This window comes from Urocampus carinirostris, chromosome 6, assembly GCF_059441175.1.
Source record: "Urocampus carinirostris isolate Australia breed hairy pipefish chromosome 6, RoL_Ucar_1.0, whole genome shotgun sequence".
Taxonomy (NCBI): Eukaryota; Metazoa; Chordata; class Actinopteri; order Syngnathiformes; family Syngnathidae; genus Urocampus; species Urocampus carinirostris.
In genome coordinates this window covers 846,399-872,569 of record NC_142354.1, presented here as the reverse complement: position 1 = coordinate 872,569, position 26,171 = coordinate 846,399, and the positions used below count along the sequence as shown (strand labels likewise).

The 26,171-nt window shown below is 43.6% G+C and overlaps 1 protein-coding gene and 1 pseudogene across 4 annotated transcripts in view; both read right to left on the bottom strand.

The window, feature by feature from the left end:
* Nucleotides 1–21,485: 21,485 nt before the first annotated feature.
* Nucleotides 21,486–21,603, bottom strand: LOC148363494 (U2 spliceosomal RNA; annotated as a pseudogene).
* A 1,591-nt stretch (nucleotides 21,604–23,194) lies between these two features.
* Nucleotides 23,195–26,171, bottom strand: part of smpd4 (sphingomyelin phosphodiesterase 4) — a 61,619-nt gene continuing 58,642 nt past the window's right edge. For all 4 annotated transcript variants that reach the window (XM_088337383.1, XM_088337380.1, XM_088337382.1 and 1 more), the window contains one exon: nucleotides 23,195–23,551. In XM_088337383.1, coding sequence (XP_088193509.1) covers nucleotides 23,243–23,551 — 309 coding nt within the window. In that variant the 3' untranslated portion in view covers nucleotides 23,195–23,242. The remainder of the gene's footprint in view (nucleotides 23,552–26,171) is intronic.

Below are 26,171 nucleotides of genomic sequence, written 5' to 3'. Positions count from 1 at the left end.
CCCACCTCTGGTGGTAATATTACGGTAGTTGTGCCTCACCCCTTACATCTTATATGCCCCCAACGAGACTCAGGTCTGGCGTAATTTGAAACAGTCTCTAGTTACTCGTTGAAAAATGTCATCAGTAATGTATTCCAAATACTATAATATTAAAGTAATGCAAATTGATTACTTTCAAATACTTTTGGATAACCCCAATTTCAAATGTAATAGTAAAAGACAAAATGAACTAAATATAAATACAATGACAATTATTCTATAAGATACAGTGGCCTGCAAAACTATTTGGCCCCCTTGAACTTTGAGACCTTTTGCCACATTTCAGACTTCAAACATTAAGATATAAAACTGTAATTTCTTGTGAAGAATCAACAATAAGTGGGACACAATCATGAAGTGGAACATACTTTATTACATATTTTAAACTTTTTAACAAATAAAAAACGAAAAAGTGGGTGTGGAAAATTATTCAGCCCCATTGAGTTAATACTCTGTAGCGCCTCCTTTTGCTGCGATTACAGCTGCAAGTCGCTTGGGGTATGTCTCTATCAGTTTTGCACATCAAGAAACTGATATTTTTGCCCATTCCTCCTTGCAAAACAGCTCGCCCTCAGTGAGGTTAGATGGAAAGCGTTTGTGAACAGCAGTTTTCAGTTCTTTCCACAGATTCTCAATTAGATTGAGGTCTGGACTTTGACTTGGCTATTCTAACACCGTGATATGTTTTTTGGTGAACCATTCCATTGTAGCTTTTGCTTTATGTTCTGGATCATTGTCTTGTTGGAAGACAAATCTCCTTCCCAGTCTCAGGTCTTTTGCGGACTCCATCAGGCTTTCTTCCGGAATGGTCCTGTATTTGGCTCCATCTATCTTCCCATCAATTTTAACCAACTTCCCTGTCCCTGCTGAAGAAAAGCAGGCCCAAACCATGATGCTGCCACCACCATTTTTGACTGTGAAGATGGTGTGTTGAGAGTGATGAGTTGTGCGCTTTTACGCCAAACATAACGTCTTGCATTGTTGCCAAAAAGTTGGATTTTGGTCTCATCTGACCAGAGCACGTTCTTCCACATGTTTGGTGTGTCTCCCAGAAGGTTTGTGGTAAACTTTAAACGACACTTTTTATGAATATCTTTAAGAAAGGGCTTCCTTCTTGCCACTCTTCCATAAAGGCCAGATTTGTGCAGTATATGACTAATTGTTGTCCTATTGATAGATTCTCCCACCTCAGCTGTAAACTATGGTGGAGCGTATATGACCAATATTTATTTATTTATTGTATTCTTTAATCTTACCCCACAAAAATGTTCCACTTCCACCAAAACTACACAGCAGAAATTTCAGTCATGTAATTTGATATTTACAGGTGGCACAATCACTGCATAAATTTGGATTAGCGCCCAGTAAGCCGGTTACACACAGAAAATAATGGTGGCTTAGGTACATAATACAAACATTCCAAAAATATCATTCCTTTATTAGAGTCTCTTTACGGCTGTCAGGAAAAGTTTTGCGGTGTTTTTCAGCAATTTGCAGCAGATGCTGCAGATCAGTTTCATCTTCTGTGATTTGACCACAGTATTTCTGAATCAGCGCTACACCTCGTTCTGCAAGATCATTGACCACACTGACTACCTGAACAGTTTCCAAACCTTGTTTGAAGTGGTTCAACATCAAGATAGCCAACAGGAAGGTTAATGATTTTAAAGAAAGTGCTAGATCGAGAGGACACAAACTTCTAGACATTTGCTAGTAACAGTGTATAAATCCACAAATATCCTCTTTTGAAAATCCTGTTCAGCAATTTCATCTATGTTGGCCTTATTTTTCAACCAATGTTCCCTCTAATTTTCCATGGGTCTAAGCGTTCACACAAAGTCTGTGAGCAACGCTTGAAACAACAGTGAGCAACAGCAATCCCAAGTTTGGCAACTAATCCATTATCAAACATGTCCAAAACTTAACATCAAGTTACAATTCCGGCAATGCAAAAAAAAAATTCACTTTTGAATGAATTGACTAATGTATTATTGCAAAGGTTGTACGGCCTACAAACGTCATTTGTTTTTACAAAAATTATTTCACAAGATTTCCATTTCTTTTTTCTCCTGGTATGTTTTGTCGCATAATACTAACATTTTTGGGGGCTTATTTAGTCGGTTCCACGTTACACAACTGTATTTACCGTATTTTCCGCACTATAAGGCGCACCTAAAAGTCTTTTTTTTTCTTCAAAAGCTGACCATGCGCCTTATAATACGCTGCGCCTTATATATGGATCAATATTAAGTCGCAAAGTCTTGCAACTAATGCAAGCAGCCGCCGACTAGACTTTCCCCCGAACGCAAAGTAGTCCGCGGTGAATGCTGGTATTTATATACCGGCGTTTCATTAGCTAATCAATGTGTCAATCAACATTTGAATCGATCACTTTTGGCTAAAGTTATTCGGAGGTAAAGGGGGCGGATCCTTTTTATCATTTACAGGCTCGCATAGGCTAAACGGGCGAAACAAACCCTGCAATTGGCCGAAAAAAATGTGTCAATCATCAGTTGAATCGATCACTATTAGCTAAAGTTATTCAGATGTAAAGGGGGCGGATCCTTTTTATCATTTACAGGCTCGCATAGGCTAAAGGGACAAAACAAAGCCTGCAATTGGCTGAAAAATATGAATGTGAATAGCATGTTAGGTAGAACTACGGCATAGAGGAAACATGTTTTACCATTCTGTATTTGTAAATATTTTACTCTCCTGGATTTACTACACTCACGGATGTAAGAGGACCATGGTTGCACATTATTATTGAACGCAACAACTTCGGTGAGCTACTCCGGCTATATATTTTCCCAGTATCTTGCTTCAGAGTGATATAGATGTTTCTGTGATGGGTCTTTTTTTAAATTAAACACAAATCAAAGTGTTTATTGTCATATGCACAGTAAAGTTGCGAGCGAAAAAGAAAATAGAAACTAAGGAATGGTTGGCATTTCTTGAATCCCAAGACTTTAACCTTCCGAATGATATTTGGAACGATGACATCGTACGGACACCGCACCCACACGTGTCTACAACACGTATTTGCTTCTTTGCAAGCTTTTGGAATGTTAAGGGGGTAATAAGTTGGACTGAACTATCTGACTGTTTTGTCCACGTTCCCATTGTAGCGCCTTATAATCCGGTGCGCTTTATGTATGGAAGATATAGGACCAAAAGCTATTTTTGGGGGTGCGCCCTATAACCCGGTGCGCCCTATAACCCAGTGCGCCCTATAGTGCGTAAAATACGGTAAACACATTTTTTAGTGTAAGTACAATGTTGGCAACAAGATTGACTTGGTATAATTGGAAATTATTTGAATGGAACACAAACTTTTTCCTCTTTTCAATACTATGGTGGACTGAAAAGCACCCTCATTTTAAGGGTCCTGTATAGGTGTTATGGTTTCAAAATTACTGCAAATTTACCGCACAACCTAACACCTAAACAGGACACTATGAAACGTGTATTAGTGCAAGAATTTAGTATCATTTAAAAATTGCATATATGAATTGTAGATCTGCAAAATATAAAAAAATTGAATTTGAGTTCTTCTTTTAAAAGTAATGGAAAATATGAAAAATATTAATGAAGGACAAAAAAGTGCTTGAATTTGGCCATGAAAAAGGTGTCCAATTTTTTATTTAATGGCAAATAGACTGCATTTATAAACATTTCAACCAGTCACTGAGGATCTCCAAAGTGCTTTACAATACATTTCACACTTTACTCATTCACACACACACACACACACACACACACACACACACACACACACACACACACACACACACACACACACACACACACACACACACACACACACACACACACACACACACACACACACACACCAATAGCAGAGTAAGTATTGCTTTTTGAGGCATTAAAGATTCCATGTTTTGCCCCACAACACTTCAACAATTACCTTGGAGTAGCCAGGAATAACAGCAGCGACCTTTTTGGTGTCAAAACAACCGCTCTACCTCCTGAGTTACTGTTTTTAAAACGGGGTGAGTTTGACACATCCATCCGGCTTTGAATTTTAGATTTCTGCAAGGCTTTGGCATTGCTACATTTTATTCTCCCAATCTATGTGTTCCGGTTCTTCTAGGATCCTGAGCAGTAACAATTATTAAATACAATGCACCTTGAGTTGAAGGGACAAAACCTTTTTTTCAATTAGGCACAGAACGTGAAGGTTTCCTCCCCACAAACATGCAGATATTATGTTCCATAATTTTTCACGCGCCATGGATCGAGAAAGTTATTTCCAAAGTTGACAGTTAAACCTCATACCCCTTAGAGCTGGGACATCATTGAATGACAAGGATTCAAAACAATGGTGGATCCCGGAGCGCCTCCCTGACCCGGTCCTTTATGTCCCAGGTGAGCGTAGCTACCATGCGGGACGCAGGTAGGATGGCAGCCGGACCTCGGGGTTGACCATAGTAATCAGCAGATGCATAGCCTTAACTTCCACTTTGAGTAATTGGAACTTTGCTTACCGTGTTGCTGGGGAATTTCTGAAAGTTTTGATCGAGTTGCGTGCATTGACCTTTAAAAGCTGCTTGGGGTAAGTTTACCTGCTGTCGTGTAGAGCAGTGTTTTTCCACCCTTTTTGAACCAAGGTACACTTTCATTTATAAAAAAAGTTCCGGGGCACACCCTCCATTGAAAATGAAGTTACGTCAAATATTTTACTGTACTACCTTATAAGTAGGTAATTAGTATATAAAAAGAAGAAATTAATACTTAATATACAAAATAATGATGTGCTGTATTTATGTTTTTATTTTTTACAGTGCAATCTTAAACCGCTTTGTTAAACAAATTAAGTTATTAAATGTACGGTGCAACCTCATGAACATATAATTAGTATACAAAAAGTATATACAAATCTACTGCCACTTACAGATATGGATGATTATTACAGTTCCTCGTCTGAAGATAGCAAAGATAGTGAATAATGGCCTGATTTTTTGGAAAGATAAAATTTGACAAATTCCAGCGGCACACTAGACAAGGCCAACGGCACACTAGTGTGCCCCGGCACACTGGTTGAAAAAACATTTTTGCCTTCACCTTCTTTTATGCTGTCCCAATCAGATGCAGAGGTTTTAATTCATGCGTTTATTACTTCTCGGCTTGATTACTGTAATGAATTGCTTTCTGGTCTCTCGATGTCTAGCTTTAAAAGTTTGCAGCTGGTTCAGAATGCGGCAGCTAGACTATTGACCAAGAAAAAAAAGTTTGAGCATATTACTCCTGTAATGGCCAACTTGCACTGGCTCCCAGTCCACTTAAGTTGTGACTTTAAGGTTCTCTTATTAACATACAAATGTTTGCATGGACTTGAATTGAACCCTCTTATCTCTCTGATTTGATTTCCCCCTATGTACCTGCACGGAGTCTCCGCTCGGAAAATGCCGGTCTACTTGTGACTCCGAGAGCCAAGAAGTCTGCAGGCTTGAGAGCGTTCTCCATCCGGGCCCCGGTGCTATGGAATGCCCTGCCTCTGGTGATAAGATCTGCAACCTCAATGGAAGGTTTTAAATCAGGACTTAAGACACACTTCTATTCCAATGCTTATGATTGATGCCCACCTCATATTTTGTATTGTCCTGTCTTTTTCCGACTGCCTGCCTGGTGGTGATACGAAGAAGGACGATCTGAGATGAGTCAGCGGACCAGTGTCTGACCTGAAGCATGTCAATGCCTGCATTTACCAGCTGGCAGAGATGGGAAGCTGCGTCGTGGCCGTCATAGACTTTCTGGACTAGTTTACAGGATGGGGGCGTCGTTGCTGTCATGCACTTTCCGGACAAATTTTCAACATGTTACCTAGTGTTTACTATGTTTGTGTACTGTAATTCTAAATCTAATTAACCCTGGTCATCCTGAAAGGGGGATTACCACTTGTGAGGTCCATTCTCAAGGTTTCTCTTTTTCCTCACACTGAGGTTTTGAGTTGTTCCTTGCCCGCACGTTGGTTTAAGAGCAGGCAATTGTGTAATTGTAATCCTGTGCAGTCCTTTGAGACATTTTTGTGATTAAGGACTATATAAATAGATGTGACTTTACTTGACTTTAAGTATTTGACTTTTCTTTTTGTGTTTTCGCTGCGTGTATTGGAATCAATTTAAAATTGTCCAGAAACCTTTCCCGTTAGTGTGCGGGCTCCCAAAGGATTCCAGTTTTGTTTAGTCTAGGTTAATCTTGGCAGCTGGCATTAGTTTGATGGTATAGTAATGTAAAGAGTCATTGCCATTTACGCTTTGCGCCCAAGAGGACAGGTGAAGTGACCAATAAGCCTGGTATTGGAGAAATTGGAAAATAAGATAGAAAGTGCTTAAAAAGCAATTTAAAAATAATCTAATAGCATTCCTTCATTCACTTCATGCATTCATTCACATGTGACTCACTATTCATAGAGGCGCTGTTAGACTAATTGTGTGCGTCATAATTTTAAACACTGACATTTGAGACAGAGAGAAACATCACAGATGTTGGGGAAATTTTGGAAAATTTATATTTCAGTGTGTAATAATTCATGCCTCCCAGTAATACAAAATAATTTCAGTAATGGAAATAACAATGATTTGAATACTAGGAACATGAACAGAGTTCATACTGTCATGATTACTGATGCGGGGCACCTGAGTCTGCTCCTTTGGCGCCAACTGCCTCGGATGCTGATTGGCTGCCTGTCACTTTTTAAACCCCCGTCTTCCTGTCACTGGTTGTCAGTCTGTCTGCAAACCTCAGCTACGCTAGGCAAGCCTTCCGACCCTGACTCTCTCCTGTTCTGATTCCTGTTTAATTCCCGGCTCCGACCCATTTTCTGTACTTGACTACGTTTTTGCTCCCCCCCCTCCCAGCCACCGATCTGTTTTTTTCCCGCTCTTGACACTGCCATCGCTCGCCACGGAAATACCACTTCCGCGTCTGAGCAACCTGCTCCCCACGACTAGCGATCTACAGAGCGTGTATCCTATCCTATCCCTTCTTCCAAATACAGTAAGACCTCGGTTATCGCGGTTAATGGGGACCAAAACCACCCGCGAAAAGTGAAAATCCGCGAAGTAGCGGAGCACCTTCCCAAAAAAATTTCTTTTTTTTTTTTTAAAATTATTATTTTTTGGACCCGGTTAATGGGGACCAAAACCACCCGCAAAAACTTAAAATCTGCGAAGTAGCAACGCCACTTCAAAAAGAAAAAAAATATATATCTATATATATATATACATATATATATATATATATATATATATATATATATGTATATATATTTTTTTTTTAATTAATATTTTTTAGACCCGATTAATGGGGAGCAAAACCACCCAAAAAATGGAAAATCAGCGAAGTAGCGACGCCCCTTCAAAAGGAAAAAAAAATCTCATCTCATTATCTGCACCGCTTATCCTTATTATTCGCGAGCGAGCCCCTAATCCGCGGCGCGGGTACTTTCGGGCGCGATACGCACGACGCCGCGACAAGCTGAGCGGGTCGGGCTCTCCGCGCGGAGGCCGGCCTGTCGGAAGCGCAGAATTTGTACGGGAGTCGGATTTGGGCACAACACCGGGAAACGAGAACGGTGCGCCGTGCTAGGGTCGTCAGCCGAGGGGGATTCCCGCAAAAAGTAGCGACGCCCCTTAATTTTTTTTTTTTAAATTTTTTTTTACCATTACAGACTGCGAAGCTCTGAATCCGCGAACGTCGAACTGCGAAGTAGCGAGGTCTCACTGTAAGAGAAACGCATGCAAGTGGGTCCTGTCTTCGTTCTGTTCCTGACAGTACAGACTGACCAGCAATGGACCCAGCGGACGTTTCCCCAAGCGGGGATCAGGGAAACGCGGAAACTCCCTCTGCCTTGCAACGGCCTGCATTCGGCCGAGGGCGCGGTCCAACGGGTCTCGAGTGATGTCGCCACTCTCCTGCAACGAGTCCAGCAGATGAAACATCTCTTAGAACAACAGCACCAGCAAGTGGTGAAGCTGTCTGAGCTTTTGTCAAGACAAGTCACGTCATCGGCTCCACCCCCCAGTAATTCCCTTCCGAGCGTGCCACCCCGCTCCTCGCCCGTTCCGTTCACAAACGCGCCCGCCATCAGAGCGGCGAGCCGCGAGTGGGCGCGCCGGAGAAGTTTTTGGGCGATCCTGCTCAGGTACGCGCATTCCGTGTAAACTGCCAACTCATTTTCGACCTGCAACCCCGAAACTTCGCATCATAAGGTGGCCTTACCATCAACCACCCGTCCGGGAGGGCTCGACTCTGGGGAACGACAGAATTTGAACAGGGATCGGCGCCGTGTTAGAGTTAGGCCCAGGAGATCCTCAAGGTGTTCGGTACGTGATGCCCATCAGCCGACGCATCGAGATAGCTGATGAACATACGTCAGGGAAAGCGCACGATTGCCGATTTTTCGATCGACTTTCGGACCCTAGCAAGCCAGAGTAACAGGAACTCGGAGGCATTAGTGGACGCCCACCTCCACAACTTGGCAGATTATATGAAGGATGAGTTGGTGTCCCACGCTCCGCCGACCAATCTCGACGAGGCCGTTGCATTGACGTCTCGGATCGATCGCAACGCCAGGAGAGAGGACGTGCGGGCCTGCCATCTGCCGGCTTGTCCCGAGAGGCGGGTTAGAGTTACGGTTAGTTCCCCGACATTCCGGCCAATGGCTGCGACCCACCACGAGGCCATGGAAGTGGATCGTGCGTCGCTATCCGTCGAGGAGCGTCAGCGGGGATTTTCCGAGGGCCTCTGCCTGTATTGTGGAGGAAAAGGACACCGGGTCTCTTCAAGGAAAAGGGAAAGCTCGTCAGACATTGAAGGCGTCCGATTGAGCTCAGCCCTTATCCCGACCTCCAGAACCCAGAGACCTAGCCTCCTGATCCCCAGCTCCCCCAGACTCTGTTGGGGCTGGTGCATTCCGGCGCAGAGGCCAATATCCTAGACATTGCTCTTGCCCAAAAGCTGGGTATACAACTTGCTCCTCTGCTGACCCCGGTATCTGCCCGAGCTCTGGACGGTCATCTGTTGGGCACGGTCGCGCAAATTACGGAGCCAGTGAAGATAAGGCTGTCCGGGAACCCCCGCGAGCGGATACGCTTCCATCTGCTCCCTTCCCCCGGTCAACTTCTCGTCCCATGGTTGGTGCAGCACAATCCCCACCTCGACTGGTGTTCAAGGGGTCGTTCTGAAATGAGGGGTCGAGTGTCACTGGGGCCTGTCTGTGCGCCACATCTCATCCTGACCGACCTGTGCCCTCGAAGACTCCACCAGACCTATCTAAGGTTTTCCCCCTGCTAACACCACTTGCAGGGGGTCTTCACCTCTCTGCCTCAACATCGACTCTATGATTGCGCTATAGACCTCCTACCGGGCTCAACTCCTCCCCGGGGCCGTCTCTACTCTCTCCCAGCACCCGAGAGACAGGTCATGGAGGAATATATCTCTGACGCTTTGGCAGCAGGCATCATGCGGCCGTCGTCGTCGCCGGCAGGAGCGGGGTTCTTCTTCTTAGGGAAGAAGAACGGATCCTTACGCCCCTGCATCGATTACCGTGGTCTGAATGAGATCACGGTTAAAAATCGGTACCCCTTACCTCTGCTCTCCTCCGCCTTCAAACTGCTTCAAACTGGACCTCCGCAACGCTTATAATCTGGTTCATATCCAGGAGGGCGACGAGTGGAAGATGGCATTCAACATCCCTACGGGGCATTACGAGTAGTCATTCCCTCCAGCTTGACCAATGTCTCCGCCGTCTTCCAGTCCCTCATCAACAACGTGCTTAACTGGTTCATTTTCGTTTACCTGGATGACATCCTAATTTTCTCCAAGTCCCTGGAAGAACACACGCAGCACGTCCAGCTCGTCCTTCGTCGCCTCCTGGAGAACTCGCTCTTTTTCAAGGCAAAAAAGTGTGAGTTCCACACCAAGACAGTGGCCTTCTTGGGATATATCGTGGCGGAGGGGAAGAGTCAAATGGACCCCAGCAAGGTATCGGCAGTCACCTCCTGGCCCGTCCCCGACTGCCGCAAGAAACTCCAGCAGTTCCTCGGGTTTGCCAACTTCTACCGCCGGTTTATTAGGACCTATAGTTCAGTGGCAGCCCCTCTCACGGCTTTCACTAATCCCAAGGAGCCGTTTCGATGGTCTACAGTGGCCAATGCGACTTCACCGCCCTCAAGGCCCACTTTTCCACGGCTCCCATTCTCCAGGTGCCTGACCCCGAACGTCAACTCGTGGTAGAAGTGGATGGCTCGGATGTTGGGGTTGGTGTGCTTTTATCACAGAGGTAGGCCGAGGACCACAAGATGCACCCATGCGCCTTCTTTTCGTGTCGCTTGTCCCCTGCTGAGTGTAACTACGACGTGGGAGACCGAGAACTGTTGGCCGTAAAAATGGCATTGGAGGAATGGCGGCACTGGCTGGAGGTGGTTCCGGTTCCATTCTGATCACAAGAACTTACAATACATCCGCTCGGCTAAGTGCCACGACAATCCCGTTGGTCCTTGTACTTCGCCCTGTTCAACTTCACCCTCTCCTACCGCCTAGGGTCCCGAAATGTCAAGCCAGATCCCCTCTCCCGTCAGTTCCAGAAGGAGGACAGTCAACCCCGGGGTCCGGCTGCCATCCTACCTGCTTCCCGCGTGGTTGCTACGCTTACCTGGGACATATAGGACTGGGTCAGGGAGGCGCTCCGGGATCAAGCAGATCCCAGTACATGTCCTGAAGGGCATCTGTTCATCCCGGAGGGCCTTCGATCGGAGGTTCTCCATTGGGGGCATGACTTCCGCCTGTCCTGCCACCCGGGGGAAGCTCGGACCTTTAGTTTCCTTTCATGACGCTTCTGGTGGCCATCCTTGGCGAAGGATGCTCGAGAGTATGTTAAGGCCTGTCAGACCTGCGCCATGAACAAGTCATCTAATCAACCTCCCGCCGGCCTGCTTCAGCCCTTGCCTGTTCCCAAGAGTCTCACATCTCTATGGATTTTGTGACTGGGCTGCGTGCTTTAGAGGGGATGACGATAATTCTCACTATTGTGGATCGATTTAGTAAGATGGTCCACTTCGTGCCCCTACCCAAACTCCCCTCCACCAAGGAAACAGCAGGCAGTCCAGCTTTATGTCTTCAGGCTCCATGGCATTCCAAAGGACATTGTTTCGGACCGAGGTCCCCAATTTTCATCCGGCTTTTGGAAGGAGTTCTGTCGGCTTCTGGGGGCCTCAGTTAGCCTCTCATCTGGATTTCACCCCCAGTTGAACAGCCAGTCTGAGCGGACAAACCAGGAACTGGAGACGGCCCTACGCTGAATGGTCTCCCGGTAACCTCTTTCCTGGGCTCTGCACTGGTGTAGGTGGAATATGCCCATAACTCGCTGGTCAGCTCATCTACCGGCATATCTCCATTGTGTGTACAGCTATCAACCCACTTTGTTTCCCAGCCAGGAGGAAGAGGTCTCCTGCCCATTGGCACTGGCAAACGCCCGTCGCTGTCGCCGCACTTGTGCCCGGGCTCGTGCCGCTCTACGCATATTCAGTCGGGGCCAATCGTGGGAGGCCCCCTGGTCCCGTCTACCAGGTGGGCCAAAGGGTCTGGCTGTCTTCTAAGGACCTTCCTCTTCAAGTGGAGTCTCGGAAGCTGGCTCCCCGGTTCCTGGGTCCGTTCCCCGTGGACAAGGTCATCAGCCCGTCGGCAGTTCGGCTCCGCCTGCCCAGCACCATGAGTGTGCACACAACGTTCCACGTGTCTCGTAACAAACCCGTCCGGCAGAGCCCGCTGGTACCGGAAGCACCTCCTCCGGCCCCATGCCTACTGGACGGGGATCCTGTCTACACGGTGCGACGCCTTCTCTGCTCCCGGCGGAGGGGTCGGGGTCTTCGGTACCTGGTTGATTGGGAGGGTTACGGCCCAAGGAAGATCCTGGATCCCTACCCTGCAAATTCTGGATCGTTCCCTGATAACGGAGTTCCACCGGCAGCATCCCGACCAGCTTGCTCTCCGCCTAGGTCGCCCAGGGGGCACCCGTTCGTCGGCCCAGTCTCCTCTGGATCCTGCCTCTGCCATGCCCCCTGATGTTGACGATGGAGCATCAGGGGGCATTTTGATTTTTGGTTTTTCCTTTTTTTGGGACTCCTGGAGCCGCCCCCTGATTCGGATGATGGGGCATCGGCTAACTCGGTGGATTACTTTTTGTTTTTTGGTATTTGGTTTTTTTTGGGGGGGGACTCCTGGAGCTGCCCTCTGATGCTGAGGATGGGGCATTGGCTCACTCGGTGGATTACTTTTTGTTTTTGGTGTTGTTGTTCTTTTTGGACTCCTGGTGCCGCCCTCTGAGGCTGACGATGGGGCATCGTCTCACTCGGTGGATTACCGTATTTTCCGCACTATATGGCGCACCAGGTTATATGGCGCACCGCCAAAAAATAGTTTTTGGTCCTATATCTTTCATAGATAAGGCGCACCGGATTATAAGGCGCTACAATGGGAACGTCGACAAAACAGTCAGATGATTCAGTCAAACTGATTACCCCCTTAACATTCCCAAAGCTTGCAAAGAAGCAAATACGTGTCGTAGACACGTGCGGATGCGGTGACAGTACGATGTCACTCAAATGCATCATTTCAAATATCATTCGGAAGGTTAAAGTCTTGGGATTAAAGAAATGCCAACCATTCCTTAGTTTCTATTTTCTTTTTTACTCGCAACTTTACTGTGCATATGACAATAAACACTTGGAATTTAGTTTAATTCACTCAACTCATCACAGCAACATCAAGATCGTTCTAAAACAAGATATAATATAAAGCCGCATAGCTCACCTAAGTTCTCACGTTCAATAATGATACGCAATCATGGTCTTCTTACAACCGTGAGTGTAGTAAATCCAGGAGAGTAAAATATTTACAAATACAGACTAATGAAACATGTTTCTTAATGGCGTAGTTTAGCAAGCTTGCTATTCAGTCATCTTTTTCGGCCAATTGCAGGGTTTGTTTCGGCCCTCTAGCCTATCCGTGGCTCCGAATAACTTCAGCCAATAGAGATCGATATAACGGATGATTGACACATCTTTTTCGGCCAATTGCAGGGTTTGTTTCGGCCCTCTAGCCTATCCGAGGCTCCGAATAACTTTAGCCAATAGCGATCGATTCAAATGATGATTGACACATTGGTTGGCCAATGAAACGCCGGTATATAAATCCCAGCATACACCGCGGACTACTCCACGTTCGGGGGAAAATTGAGTCGGCGGCTGTTGCGTAAGTTGCGAGACCTTGCGATTTAATATTGAGCCATATATAAGGTGCACTGTATTATAAGGCGCATGGTCAGCTTTTGAAAAAAATTAAGACTTTTAGGTGCGCCTTATAGTGCGGAAAATACGGTACTTTTGTTTTTGGTGTTGTTTAAAAGTGGTAAATAAAGCAAAAAAGCAAAAAAACCCAATAATGAACAAAAGAAGAAAAAATAAAGGAAAGAAGTGGGGGCAAGAAAAAAAGTAAAAAGCAAGGAAAAAAGAAAACAAAATAAGAAAAAAAAGATAAAAAAGAAAAAACGGTCATAGAGAACACACAAAGAGAAAAAGCAGGAAAAAAAGTAAAATGGTAGGAAAAAAACAAAAGTAAAAATAAAAAGTAAAAAAGAATCAAGCAGGAGCAAAAGAGTGGTCCTTTGATAGGTATATTAACAATAATAACCCATTATTAGGCACAAAAAGAAAATCTATGATTCTACCAAATTACAAAAGTATTTATCTTTTTCACTCTCCTGTAAATGTTTAACTCATTTAAACTATTTTATACTTAACAACTTTAAAGTCAAGCAACTCTGAAAAAAACCCTCAAAATTTCCATATCTTCAGTGCCACAACAAAAGAACTATAAAGTACAAGAATAAACTAAAAAAAAACCTTATTGTGAAACAGATGGAGTTGCTGCTGCTATTTAACATGCATCATTGCTGAGCAAAGCATTGTTTGGCGTAATAAAACTTGCTCAAAAAAGATTTTTACAAGGTATACAGGCTTCAAATGCTCCTTGCTTTACTGTTCAATTCCCCCAAAAACTAAATATGAGGTCAATTGAGTGTTTTTTGCACGAGGTGGGACATTTAATGCACCTCAGCGGACCTGGTTACACTATTCATTTACAGTGGCTTGCAAAACTATTTGGCCCCCTTGAACTTTGTGACCTTTTGCCACATTTCAGACTTCAAACATCAAGATATAAAACTGTAATTTCTTGTGAAGCGTCAACAATAGGTGAAACACAATCATGAAGTGGAACACACTTTATTGGATATTTTAAACGTTTTTAACAAATAAAAAACAAAAAAAGTGGCTGTGCAAAATTATTTAGCCCCTTTACTTTCAGTGCAGCAAACTCTGTCCAGAAGTTCAGTGAGGATCTCTGAATGATTCAATGTTGATCTAAATGACTGACGATAACAAATGGAATCCAACTGTGTGTAATCTGCAATCTCTGTATAAATGCACCTGCACTGTGATAGTCTCAGAGGTCTGTTTAAAGCACAGAGAGCAACATGAAGAACAGGGAACACACCAGGCAGGTCCGAGATACTGTTGTGGAGAAGTTTAAAGCTGGATTTGGATACAAAAAGATTTCCCAGGCTTTAAACATCCGAAGGAGCACTGTGCAAGCAATAATATTGAAATGGAAGGAGTATCAGACCACTGCAAATCTAAAACCCTAAACTTTCAGCTCATTCAAGGAGAAAACTGATCAGAGATGCAGCCAAGAGGCCCATGATCACTCTGGATGAACTGCAGACGTCTACAGTGGGGTGGAGCTTATTTTCAAAGTTGCAAAAAGTCACTTTTTTACGCCCTAATTGTGTTCCATTACACAAAAGAACAATCGCTGTGCAGTTTAGTCTGAATAAAATAAATTTTAGAGGTAGCTCAATTGCTGAGTTTGGTGTTTTCTATCAGTTTTCTTAAATGGGAGTTCTCGAGATGCTGGGATAAGCCACATATGTGTTAAGTTTATATCTCAAACAACTATTACCCACAAGTCATTGCTCAGCAAGATCAGTCTAATTCAACTAGTACAATTTCCCTTGACCTACTTTTGAAGACAAGGCCGGCAGACCTTCTTTGTCTTCCAAGAAGTGATTGACATTCAAAGATCAGCATCAGGTAAATATTCAGTACAAACATTTCTCACTTACATAATCTTCCTGATCACAGCTTGCATAAAATACATTTGTCACACGATAATACAGTTTGATATTACATCTCCATGAATAGTCAAGGAACATAATGGCGAGACTCTCTAAATCAATGTTCATCCATATTGCAGGCGGACTTCCCATGAACAACATGGTTTCAACTCGATCAAAGAAAGAAGTGTATCTGTGTTTCTTTCTCTATCAACACTTGGAATTGCAACCCCCTAAAAGTGTCTTTCGCAGTGACAGTGAAAGAAATATTATCATTTTGGAATAAAGCAAGAATTCCAATTCGAGATCCACAAAATTGACAGACTAATCTTGAAAAACATTTTCAAGATGGCGTTTGCTAAAAAAGAACAAAGGACGACAAACAGCAACACAAAAAGCCAAGGAAAATTAGTTCAAAGAAGAACATGATGACTTGTATGACATTGCTCATGCTAATGCTCTCAACATTATGACAATTCCAGAAGACTAAGAGTTTTGTTGGCTCAAAGAGCAAAGGGAAGAAAGGGGTGTGTTCCTTCACTGTGAGGATCTACGTAAAGGCCTGAATCATGGCACCTCTTGATGCAAGTGCCCTCGCATTGATTTGCAGCTTTTAAAGTCTTTGGTGGAATATTCAAACATAACTGCTGAAATATCTAAGGCTTCCCTTCAGAAAATTTCCAAACACCTGTGGTATCTGACACCAGAAACGGTTACACTCGCTTTGTTTGACAATCAAGTCAGTGCATCAACGAAACAACTCATGGTGGTTGCAATCAATGTTCCCTCTAAGCTGCGCGCGTGCGCAATTGCGCACTGCCCGCACATTCTTAGCACACAAGAAAATCTATCCAGCGCAATGTTCCCTCTAAGCTGCGTGTGTGCGCAATTGCGCACTACACAGAGCTTTTCCGCGCACAAGAAAATCTCACAAAAATCAGGGCTCAAAATTGCTAATTAAGAAGTGAATTAAGTCAAAGTTACACTGCATGAAGGTAAAAATACACGTGTTCCCCTGACGCTGTGTTCTAGATGTGGTATTTTGAAGTCAAGGTCGAAGTAGAACGAAGTTGAGTAAGAGGAGGCGAGACCAACTGGGATGACGTGACAAGGAAAGTTAAGCAAAGACTTGTTTTTTGATCACTAAGAAAACTGACAATAGAGGGGAAGGTCCTAATCATCAAAGCGATCATCCTCCCACTGCTTTTGTCAATCAGTTTAGTTTTTATGCCCAAAAGAAACGTGCTGTTACAACTGGACCGAGCCATCTTTCGCTTTGTCTGGTGCTCAAAGTGGGAAAGGATAAAAAGAGATACAATGAAAAAGAAAAAGGGGGGAAAGGAGTGCCTGACCTCCAGCTTTTCCTGGGAAGCAAATATGTCTCTCTCCACTTCCAAAACGCTGTGGGCCCACCCAACAACCCGAAAAGTCGAGCGATGACCCGGTTTTGGATGGGTTCATATTTGCGGAAGCTAAAGCTTGAACCAAACAATCGTTTGATTCCAGTTTCATTTAACTTGCCACCAACACATCTCTTTATTCGAGATTTTTTAAAGAAGTTTGATTTGGAAACACAAGAATGTCACACTTTACAAAACCACAGGGCCCTTATTGCTATTGTGCAAGGGCGAGCAACAGTAAGTCCTGTGCGGGGGCTTGCGTTTGGCGAACCTACAACGGTTTGGAGCAACGTGAATCATCCTGCCCTCCCAAACAGACTACGAGACTTGTCATGGATGGTGGCTCATGAGGTTCTCCCAGTCAGAGCCGTAATGCACCACCGAGGAATGTCAGCGACTTCGACATGCCCTCGACCTGGCTGTGGTGCCCAGGAGTCGGTGAGGCACCTTTTTTGTGAGTGCAACGCTGCCGAGGACTTGTGGACAATGGCCGACCAACTAGGAAAGTTCCCGGACTTGCCAGCAGGGGAGGTCCCTGATGCACAGTACGTGCTTTACGGGGTGAGTCGGTCGAGGAGGTCTCAGAACGACTTTGCCAGGGACTATTTCTGTCATAGATAAGCACGACAAATCGCACCAGTGCAGAAGTTGAGTGGTCATTCAACTCTTGTGGCATCTGCAACATTTCATGGAAAGCCTCTGTGACCTCTGGGTATACACGCCATGTATCCCAGGCAGTCTTTTTACCACGACCACAGAATGAAGATATTGTGTCACAGTCGGTGAAAGAATGAAATGCCAGAAGTGTTGAACAAGTGGTGGGAACCAATGCAGAAGCAACCTTGTGAATGGCTATACAGTGGGACCTCGCTACTTCGCGGTTCGACGTTCGCGGCTTCAGAGCTTCGCGGTCTGTAATGGTCAAAAAAAAAAAAAGAAACTCCCGGGCCGCGCGCCGGAGCGAGTTATTTTTTTTGAAGGGGCGTCGCTACTTCGCAGATTTTCACTTTTAGCGGCTGGTTTGCTCCCAATTAACCGGGTCTAAAAAAAAAAAAAAAAAAAAAAATTCTTCATTTTGGAGGGTCGTCGCTACTTCGCAGATTTTCACTTTTTGCGGGTGGTTTTGTTCCCCATTAACCAGGTCTAAAAGAATAATAATTAAAATAATAATAATATATATATATATTTTTTTTTTTTTTGGAAGGTGCGCCGCTACTTCGCGGATTTTGGTCCCCGTTAACAGCGATAACCGAGGTCTTACTGTATCAGATAAATTGCTATCAGCACCAAACCACATCAGAGTCAACAGTTTGCACAATCCTGTCAGGGAGTGGAAGGGGTGACCGGACCAGAACGGAGGCAGGAGGCAGGAAGGGAGAACTCAATTGCGTGACGATCAAAAACTTTTATTTACCAAAATAAAAGTTGTCCAAAACTCAGGGACAAGACAGAACAAACAGGCTGAACAAAAACGTGCAAACACAGGTTTCTTCCAACTCAACTAAACAGGACAAGTTAATACAGAACAGAAAAGGTATATAATGAGCCAGCACCCGCAAAACCCACAATCCAGCCTTAAATAGCAGACACGCAATTAGTTGAACTGCTTCAGCTGGTGCCCAGGGGGTGGGGCAGACCGGTCGCCAAGGCGACCATGACAGCTCCCTTGTTGGCTGCTTCTGCCACATAAACAGGCGAGTGCTTTCTCGTAAGTAAAACGAACCAGGAGGCTGATATTACATCCCACAGGTAAACAGATGACCGTGTTGCCTTTTGTGACATGGACTTCTTTCCCGAGAAGTGTTTGTATTTTTTTAAATGTGAGGTGAGAGAAATTCAAATAATTCCGCCTTAGTTCTCTCCACAAAGAAGAAGAATTGAAGAAGAATTTACTTTTATTGTCATTCTTTGTAACCATGCACACAGAACAAAATGTCGATACACCTGACCCGTACAGTTAAACTGTAGCGAGCGGATGCAGCCGCAGCCAAACAGGACGCTGCCATTTCAAATCCAACTGCTGTGTTGGGAGTCATTAGGTGACCAGACCCCCCAATTCCAACCCTTAATGCCGAGCGCCAAGCAGGGAGGCAATGAGTACCAATGTTGTAAGTCTTCGATATGACTCGGCCGAGACTTGAACAGCGACCTCCCAGTTTGGAGCGGGCGCCCTACCATCTAGGCTACCAAGCTGGTTAACAAGAAGTCTTTCCATTTTTTGGGGCATTCGAGTACCTGGTTCAACCCTGCGTTGGATCCCCACTCTGCTCCTGTCTTGTCATTGCTTTCAGACTATTTTTGGTACACATCCCAAACAATGTCAATGCTATTTTTTTCCTGTCAACTGTGATCGGATGTATGGTACAAAAACATTATCAGCATATGCCTGGAAAGTTTTAGTAGTACCTGGTTTCAACATTTGCACAGCTGCAGCGCCATCAATAGACACAGATTCTACATAGCCAATAGTGGTTTCTGAAAAATCAATCCATTGACTTAAGACAGTTCTACCAGATCTAACTTTGTTCCTTTTAACATGCCTCCTTGAGATGAAGATGGGGGAACTGTTTGATTCTCATGGCTGAAGAACTGATCAAGATCACCCTCTCTTGAATGAATGGTCTGCATTTATATAGCGCTTTTTAAGTCAATGAAGAGCTCCCAAAGCTCTTTACAATATTCTTCACACTTTTCCCTTTTACACACTAACGGATTGCAGCGTCAGCCATGTAAGGCAACTACCTGCTATCGGGATCTTGGGAAACGGACCTGCGACCTTTTGATCCCAGGACAAGCGCTTTACCTCCTGAGCCAATGGCACCCCAGGTGAAAATATAAACAAAGTATTCTTAACAAAGCATTCTGATCAAATCCCAAGTGTTCAAAATGCCTTTGTTATTTCAGGGTAGCAACCATCCATCTACGTACGCAATGCAGCAGGGTTTTCAATCAATCCAAGGGCCCCTCCAGAACCTTTTTTTGTAAAGTGGCCAATTGCAATGGCAGAAAAATGGTTGCTACTCTTCTGAACAACAAAGGTCCAGACATGAACTCAGAATAGGTTTAAGGATGATTCTTACACAGATGAATAATGTCTTTACAATTGACTGTGAGTCACCTGGCATTAGAGGTGTGTTAAAGAACAAACATCAGCATATAGATCTCCAAGGTCAGGCCTTTCAGCCAGTAGGTGGACACTTTCCTCAGCTTGTTTTAGACACCATTCCTCAAATGGAACCGTAACTTCCAGTGTGCTTTGTTGATAGGCCTGTTGGAGCGGATCCCAAAGACCTAGCAGCAGTCACTTGCTGAACATGACGAGTTTTAATGAAAATGAAAATCTGCAGTCCCAGCGCTTGCTATGCCAGCTTGAACATGTGCTTGGGTCCAATCACTTTCATCCAACCACTCCCCAAGAATTTTCAGGATTGCCATCTTGATACAGAGACCTCCAAACCTGATGTTAAACTCTGATTCTCCATGGCTTTCAGGCCATGTCCACTGTGTTTGTTTGGCTATAACATACAGTGGTAGATCTACAACAGGTATCTGTTGTAGATTGAGTTTGTTGCAAAGCTGCTTTAAGACATCCATTGTATGACGGATCAAGACAACGGAATGTGAGTTTACCATAAACAGTGCAATGAAGGAAATGATGGCTGGAGTAGGAATCACATGCCTCCGTTTCAGCATAAGCTGACCAAGAAACCCACTCTCTAGTTCCAGATGCTTTTTAAAATTCTGCCATAACAGTGTTCGGTCATTGATATTCTTCCTTTTTGGCTGCTACAACTGCATGGTTGAACGATTGCATTGGCCTCCAAAGCTGGAGTAACATTAATGTACTGAAAAGGCAATGGTGCTATTGATCTCAATGAAGTGTCTGGTTTAAGCACCCCTGCACGATCTACACCTTGGAAAACATGTGAAGGATGCTGAATGTGGGAGATGGATGTGCCATGAAAAGAATCCTTTGCTGTGGCTGAGCTAGGATTGTGGTCTTTGTTTTCCACAGGTGCCATTGTGAACAGATTGGCGCAATTACAAGGGCATATTACATCCTCAATATGAAATTGCTGACGGACACCATTGGCCATGTCAGTTAAAACTTTCAATAAGCGGCTATAAGAAACACTCAAACCCAGACTGTACAGTATTGATGAGACCTTTGTTGTGAGTTACATCATGAATCCTCAGTGCAATGTACATAGAAAGTGGAATTTCTTGTTCGCAGCTATGACGCAATGTTTGTGTTGCTCTATTTGTCCTTGCGTTTTTCACACTGTTGAAGACAAGTTGATGAGTTGAAAATGACACAACTGAATGTTGCATCTGGGTTTGATATTTTATACTGCGTCCTTCCAGTGCGATAATGATAAAAGTCAAGGGGTAAAAGGTTCCAGCAAACGCACCCTTTTTGCCAAACAAAATCCTGCGAATAGCTGTGCAGCGCTGACTTAGCACAGTGCTTCATAGTCATATTTTGATGCTTTCAGGAGAACATTCTCAACATTCTGTTTAAATGGGAGCAGAGTGCCCCTTCCCTGAATGTTTGCCTGTAGATCAGGCAGGACTGCAAATAGATTCTTTAGTCTGGTGGTGTGAACATGGCTATTTACACATACACCTAGTTGCTCTAGTGGTTTTCAATACATGTCACCCAAGTCAGCTAATTTGATTATTGGGGGGTTGGGTGGGGGTTAAGGGTTATTGTTCTGTCTTCTTTATTCATTATCCATTAACCGTTATCGGTTAGTTCATAATACGCTGCAAAGCCTAGGAGCCGGGACACTTACTCTCAGCCAAAAGGCCAAGCTAAGGTCCTAGCCTTAAAGCCTTGCTGCGATCATTGCCAATGCACCGTTCCCGGAGGTACTGCAATACCGGGCCGATGCGTGTAGTGGACAGAGCAAGCTCTTATTCCATCTCAAGCGAAAGATTTATTCGAAATGAAGAGAAACAAGATATTGGAACATATTCACTGTCACATTCATCATCCATGAAAGCAACCAGCTCAGTGAAGGCAAGACTAATAAAGCGACCCTCATCATCTTAAATGACGTAAATCGTTTGCCTTGTTGTAGAGCTTTGTTAGGCAAGTAAGATGGTACTTTGCTTCAAAGCAAATCCTCTCCAGGAGATAGTTTTGCAAGTCCCTCTGTGTCCAACTGTATAGCGTATTTGGGAACATTTGCATCCATCTGTCTGTTGCAATGAAACTGGGTAAGAAAAACTGCATGAAGTAGCAAGAGAAACAAACAGGTTGGCCAGTTTGCACAAGTTTGCGGTCAGCCGAACAAGTGTGATGTTTGGCAGTGCATGGTGGTATCTCATTCTGCATAAACCCTTTATAGTTGTTGATTTCCTTATGGTTAAATTTAAATTAACAAGACTTGTGCAAATTTGCAGGGTTAGCTAACAGTGTACCCTCCACACCAGTGCCCTCACCTTGTCTAGCAATATCAATACCCATGGGCAAAACACAAAGTTGTTTGAACGCCAAAAGATCCTTAGATGATGAAACATAACCAACACCAGCAGGTTTCTTGGTAGCTTTTGCAGGACATTGCAATGCCTCACTAGTGTGCAACTGGCACGGAGCACAAAAATCCCAATCAGTTTGTGATTTGGGTGGTTTTTGTAAGTGATATTTGGTTATGTCAACCAGCATATGGCGTTTTGGCATTGTGTATCAAAGAGTTAGCGCACAGCTAGTATGCCATTTAAGTTAACAATTAAAGTTCTCAACAATTTAAAATAAACCTTACTTCTATTTTAATATTTGAAAGAAAAGAGAAAACACACAAGTGTGCACTTGTACTACTGAATCCACTGTTTAATTTCCCATGCAGCTGGACAGTATTGAGAGAGTGAGACGATAGCATAACACAGGTTTTGAAGGTCCCCAGTGCGGGAAAACCACACCCGCTGCCCCACTTTACACTATTGAGAAATAATGGGCTAAACACAGGAAAATGGAAATTCCGCAGAATCTGTATCACTGCTTTACCATCATATCGTCATTAAATATGATGTTGTCATGCCCAGGTATATGGTGAACAACCTTTAATTTACATTTCTACCACATCTGGGTGTTAATTTACAGAAATTTCAATTCAATGCAAAGAAATGTCATATAATGGAGGTTGTGACCAGAATCTGTCCCCAGTGGTCAAACTGAGAACTGAGCTCCACATCTCAAATTAAAGCTTATGCCCTGAAGAACAAACTTTAAAAGTTTCATGCCTTTTTTTTCATTTTGTGCACAATTGTTATGCTTATCAGTCCCACCAGTAGGGGGCGGTGGCGATGTCATTTTATAGGACAAAGACCTATAAATTAATGCCAGCCGCCGTTAACCATGAGTGTAGAAATGCAGTGGCAAAGTAAATAGCCGTTTCAGCCTGCTTTTTAAGCAGACTTGTTGAAAAACACAAAAATTTCAGGCATTTTTAAGCACTTCACCCAAAATGCAAGCACTTTTCCATCCTTGAAAATATAAGATCAAAGTTCAAGCTTTTGCAAGGATTTCAAGCCCGTAAAAAAATCTGACAAATACTCAAAATAAAAGCAGACTTTATTAAAATTGAGAGACCTAATGTGTCTTTCAAATATCTGCGAGGAGCACGGCGGCCACTCCTTGCAGCAATACGGCAATGAGGATGATGAGGGTGCTGAAAACAGGGTTGAACGACAAGATGGCACCTGTGCCATAAGCTAGGCCGAGGAGTAGAATGGTCCTGTAGCTGGCCAGCGGACGCAAGCTGATACCAACTCGACCGCTCCTGTTCAGGAACTGAGGGGATGCGGGACACCGGGCCACGACTGCCTCAGGCTCGGGATAGGTCAGGTAGTAGCGACCCAGGCTGCCGGCCAAATCCCTCCGTGAGCACAACTCCGTCATGGGACCTTCAAACTGAGGATGCACATACAGGCATGAAAGAGATTAAAAAGGTGTGACACTTTATAATGTAAAGCCGCAAAACAAACATTTCACCCAGAAGATCTAGCAGAGCACCTAGAGCAATATGATTGGGTGCACAGTAGGTATGGGCCGAGCTATATTCAGGACAGGACGCGCCCACTCCTCACTAAGCACAGTCTGCACTGAAAATATCTTGCTTGCAGTATTTCATGACATTGTTCTAAAATAACTTTGCTTGAACCTTGTCTTGAAACCCTTTTTTAGGTCAAAATTGACCGTCAAAATGAGCCTCAACACTCCTAGATAACTGCAGGAGGGAGGCAAACTTTAAGCGGGATATTTATTTTTATATCGGACACAGGCTCTAGCATTATTATTTCATAAATGTGAACATATCAACAAAACCTCACACAGTAAAATAGAAAAATCGGAATTATTAGCTTTTGTTTCGAGAGTGGATTTGGCGGTTATGTTGAATCTTAAAATATGTGTAGCTCTCTAAGGAAAAAAAATCAATATATTATTGCTTTTTATGGCTCCAAGTCAAAAAGGTTCGCAACCCCTGCGGTACACAGTAAAACCCAACAAAAAATTAGGCTTGGTCAGACCACACTGTGTTTCAGTGGTTTGGTTTGAACAATTTTATTGACACTATTAACAGCAAATAAACAATGTGAGGTTTGAACAATTTTTCTCGATAATTTTAGCAGCAATTAAGCATATTCCCAATTTCGTTATATCTGACAGTTTAGCCTCTAGTCCAGGGTTGGCCAACCATTCAGCTACTAATAGCCAAATTTTCGTCTGTGTTACTACAAAGTCAAGTCAAGTCATTTTTATTTATATAGCCCTTAGTCACAAAGAGTCTCAAAGGGCTGCAAGAGCCACATCATAGTTGTCGACGGGGGCGAGTCGATTCTTTTTCTTTTTCCTTTGTTACAAAAAAGCCACATTATACACGTGGGTACATATAAACAATCTTTTAATCATGTATACATGCATAAACAAATCTCTACTCGGCTAGATCTGATAAAAATAACCACACCAACATGATATCAATAATTTTTGACAGTTAACCGGGTCACAAAACCGGGTTGAACACTTTCAGGTTTTCAATCAGTGTTGCGTATCTGTCTCTTTTCTTATTTGTGGTGACTTGCTCACTGGCTTTTAGAAGAGTTTGAAAATGTGTTAAATCTCCCTTTTCAATATTCCCCTTAAACAGCTTTAGATTATAAACAAATGCAAACACACTTTGCATCAGGTCAGGCAGAATTTTTAACTTCCCCTGCAGGTTCAGTCTGTTCAGGTGGCTTACGATGTCGACTAAGATCCATAATCCACTTGAGGTCTAAGAGCTCGGGATAGTCCTTGTCCTTCTCTTCCATGAACAGTTTCACTGCATCCAAAAGCTGCCATTTCAAGAGGTAATTTCATGAAAATTGACTGCAATACGTTTTGTCAAGCAAATATTTTCTCGTTGCTCGTTTGACGTCACTCAAACAGGCTTACATTGTCGGTGTGCCATATAGCTGTAGGGAAGGCAAATGACAGTACCGGCTAAAATATTTTTGATGCATGACATGTTACAGTTCCCAAAGAGCCACTTTAAACTAGTTTAAAACAGCTCCTAAAGAGCCGCATGAAACTGGTTTAAGAGCCACAGGTTGGCCATCCCTGCTTTAGTCGGTTGCATGACAGCAGGTTCAATTCACCTTGGCTCAGTTATTATAGTAATAAATTCAGCTAGCCTGGTCCGGACAAGGCTAACAACCAGGCTAAGATTATCCCCAGATACACCAGGCACTACTACTTCATATCAGGTTAAAATGTAATGGGTTTTGGAGCATTTGCATGGATTTTCTACATATATTGCATTGTTTTAATTACCCAGCATTAGAACTTTTCATTTAGGCTCTATTGTCATGTCATCAACCCTGACACCAGACACTGAAATGTCAAGCTACACATCAATGGAAAGTTTGCCGACCATTTCAAAATGTACTCTTCACATAAATACCACGGTCAGTCTGTAACAAGATGCCCGTAGATGGGAAAGCTCACCTAAGAGTTCTGGGAAATTCTACTCATGACACAAATTCCCTTAAATATGGTGTGGTAATAATCCTGAAAGTTTAATGAATTTATGAGTGTAATTTTTTTACGACAAAGCACAAGATAATGCTGACAGATAATAATTTTTTAAAAATCGCCTACAAGCATCCCTGCATCATTTGACGAGCTTCGGCGTAATCTGTCTGTTTGTCTCAAAACTCCCCATTAATAATAAACACTCATCAGAAGACTTCCAATATAGCCGCTAGCTTCTGACCTTTTGATTGAGACCACTCCTGACAAATTGCAAGTTAGTTTTTTGTTTTTAGCCCCTGATAACCTATATGCGCCTGTATTGAAAAAACCATCATGACCAATTCGGCTTCAAAATTCTTTAGCCAACACCGACCGATTCAAATGTGGATTGACATAATGATTAGCCATTACAATTACCAACATATTTTTGTAAAATTTTATGAGCTGTATTGAAATCAGAGCCGGAAAAAAAAAAAAAAACATGTACAAAGGCAAACCTGGGTTCATTTGTATTTGTATA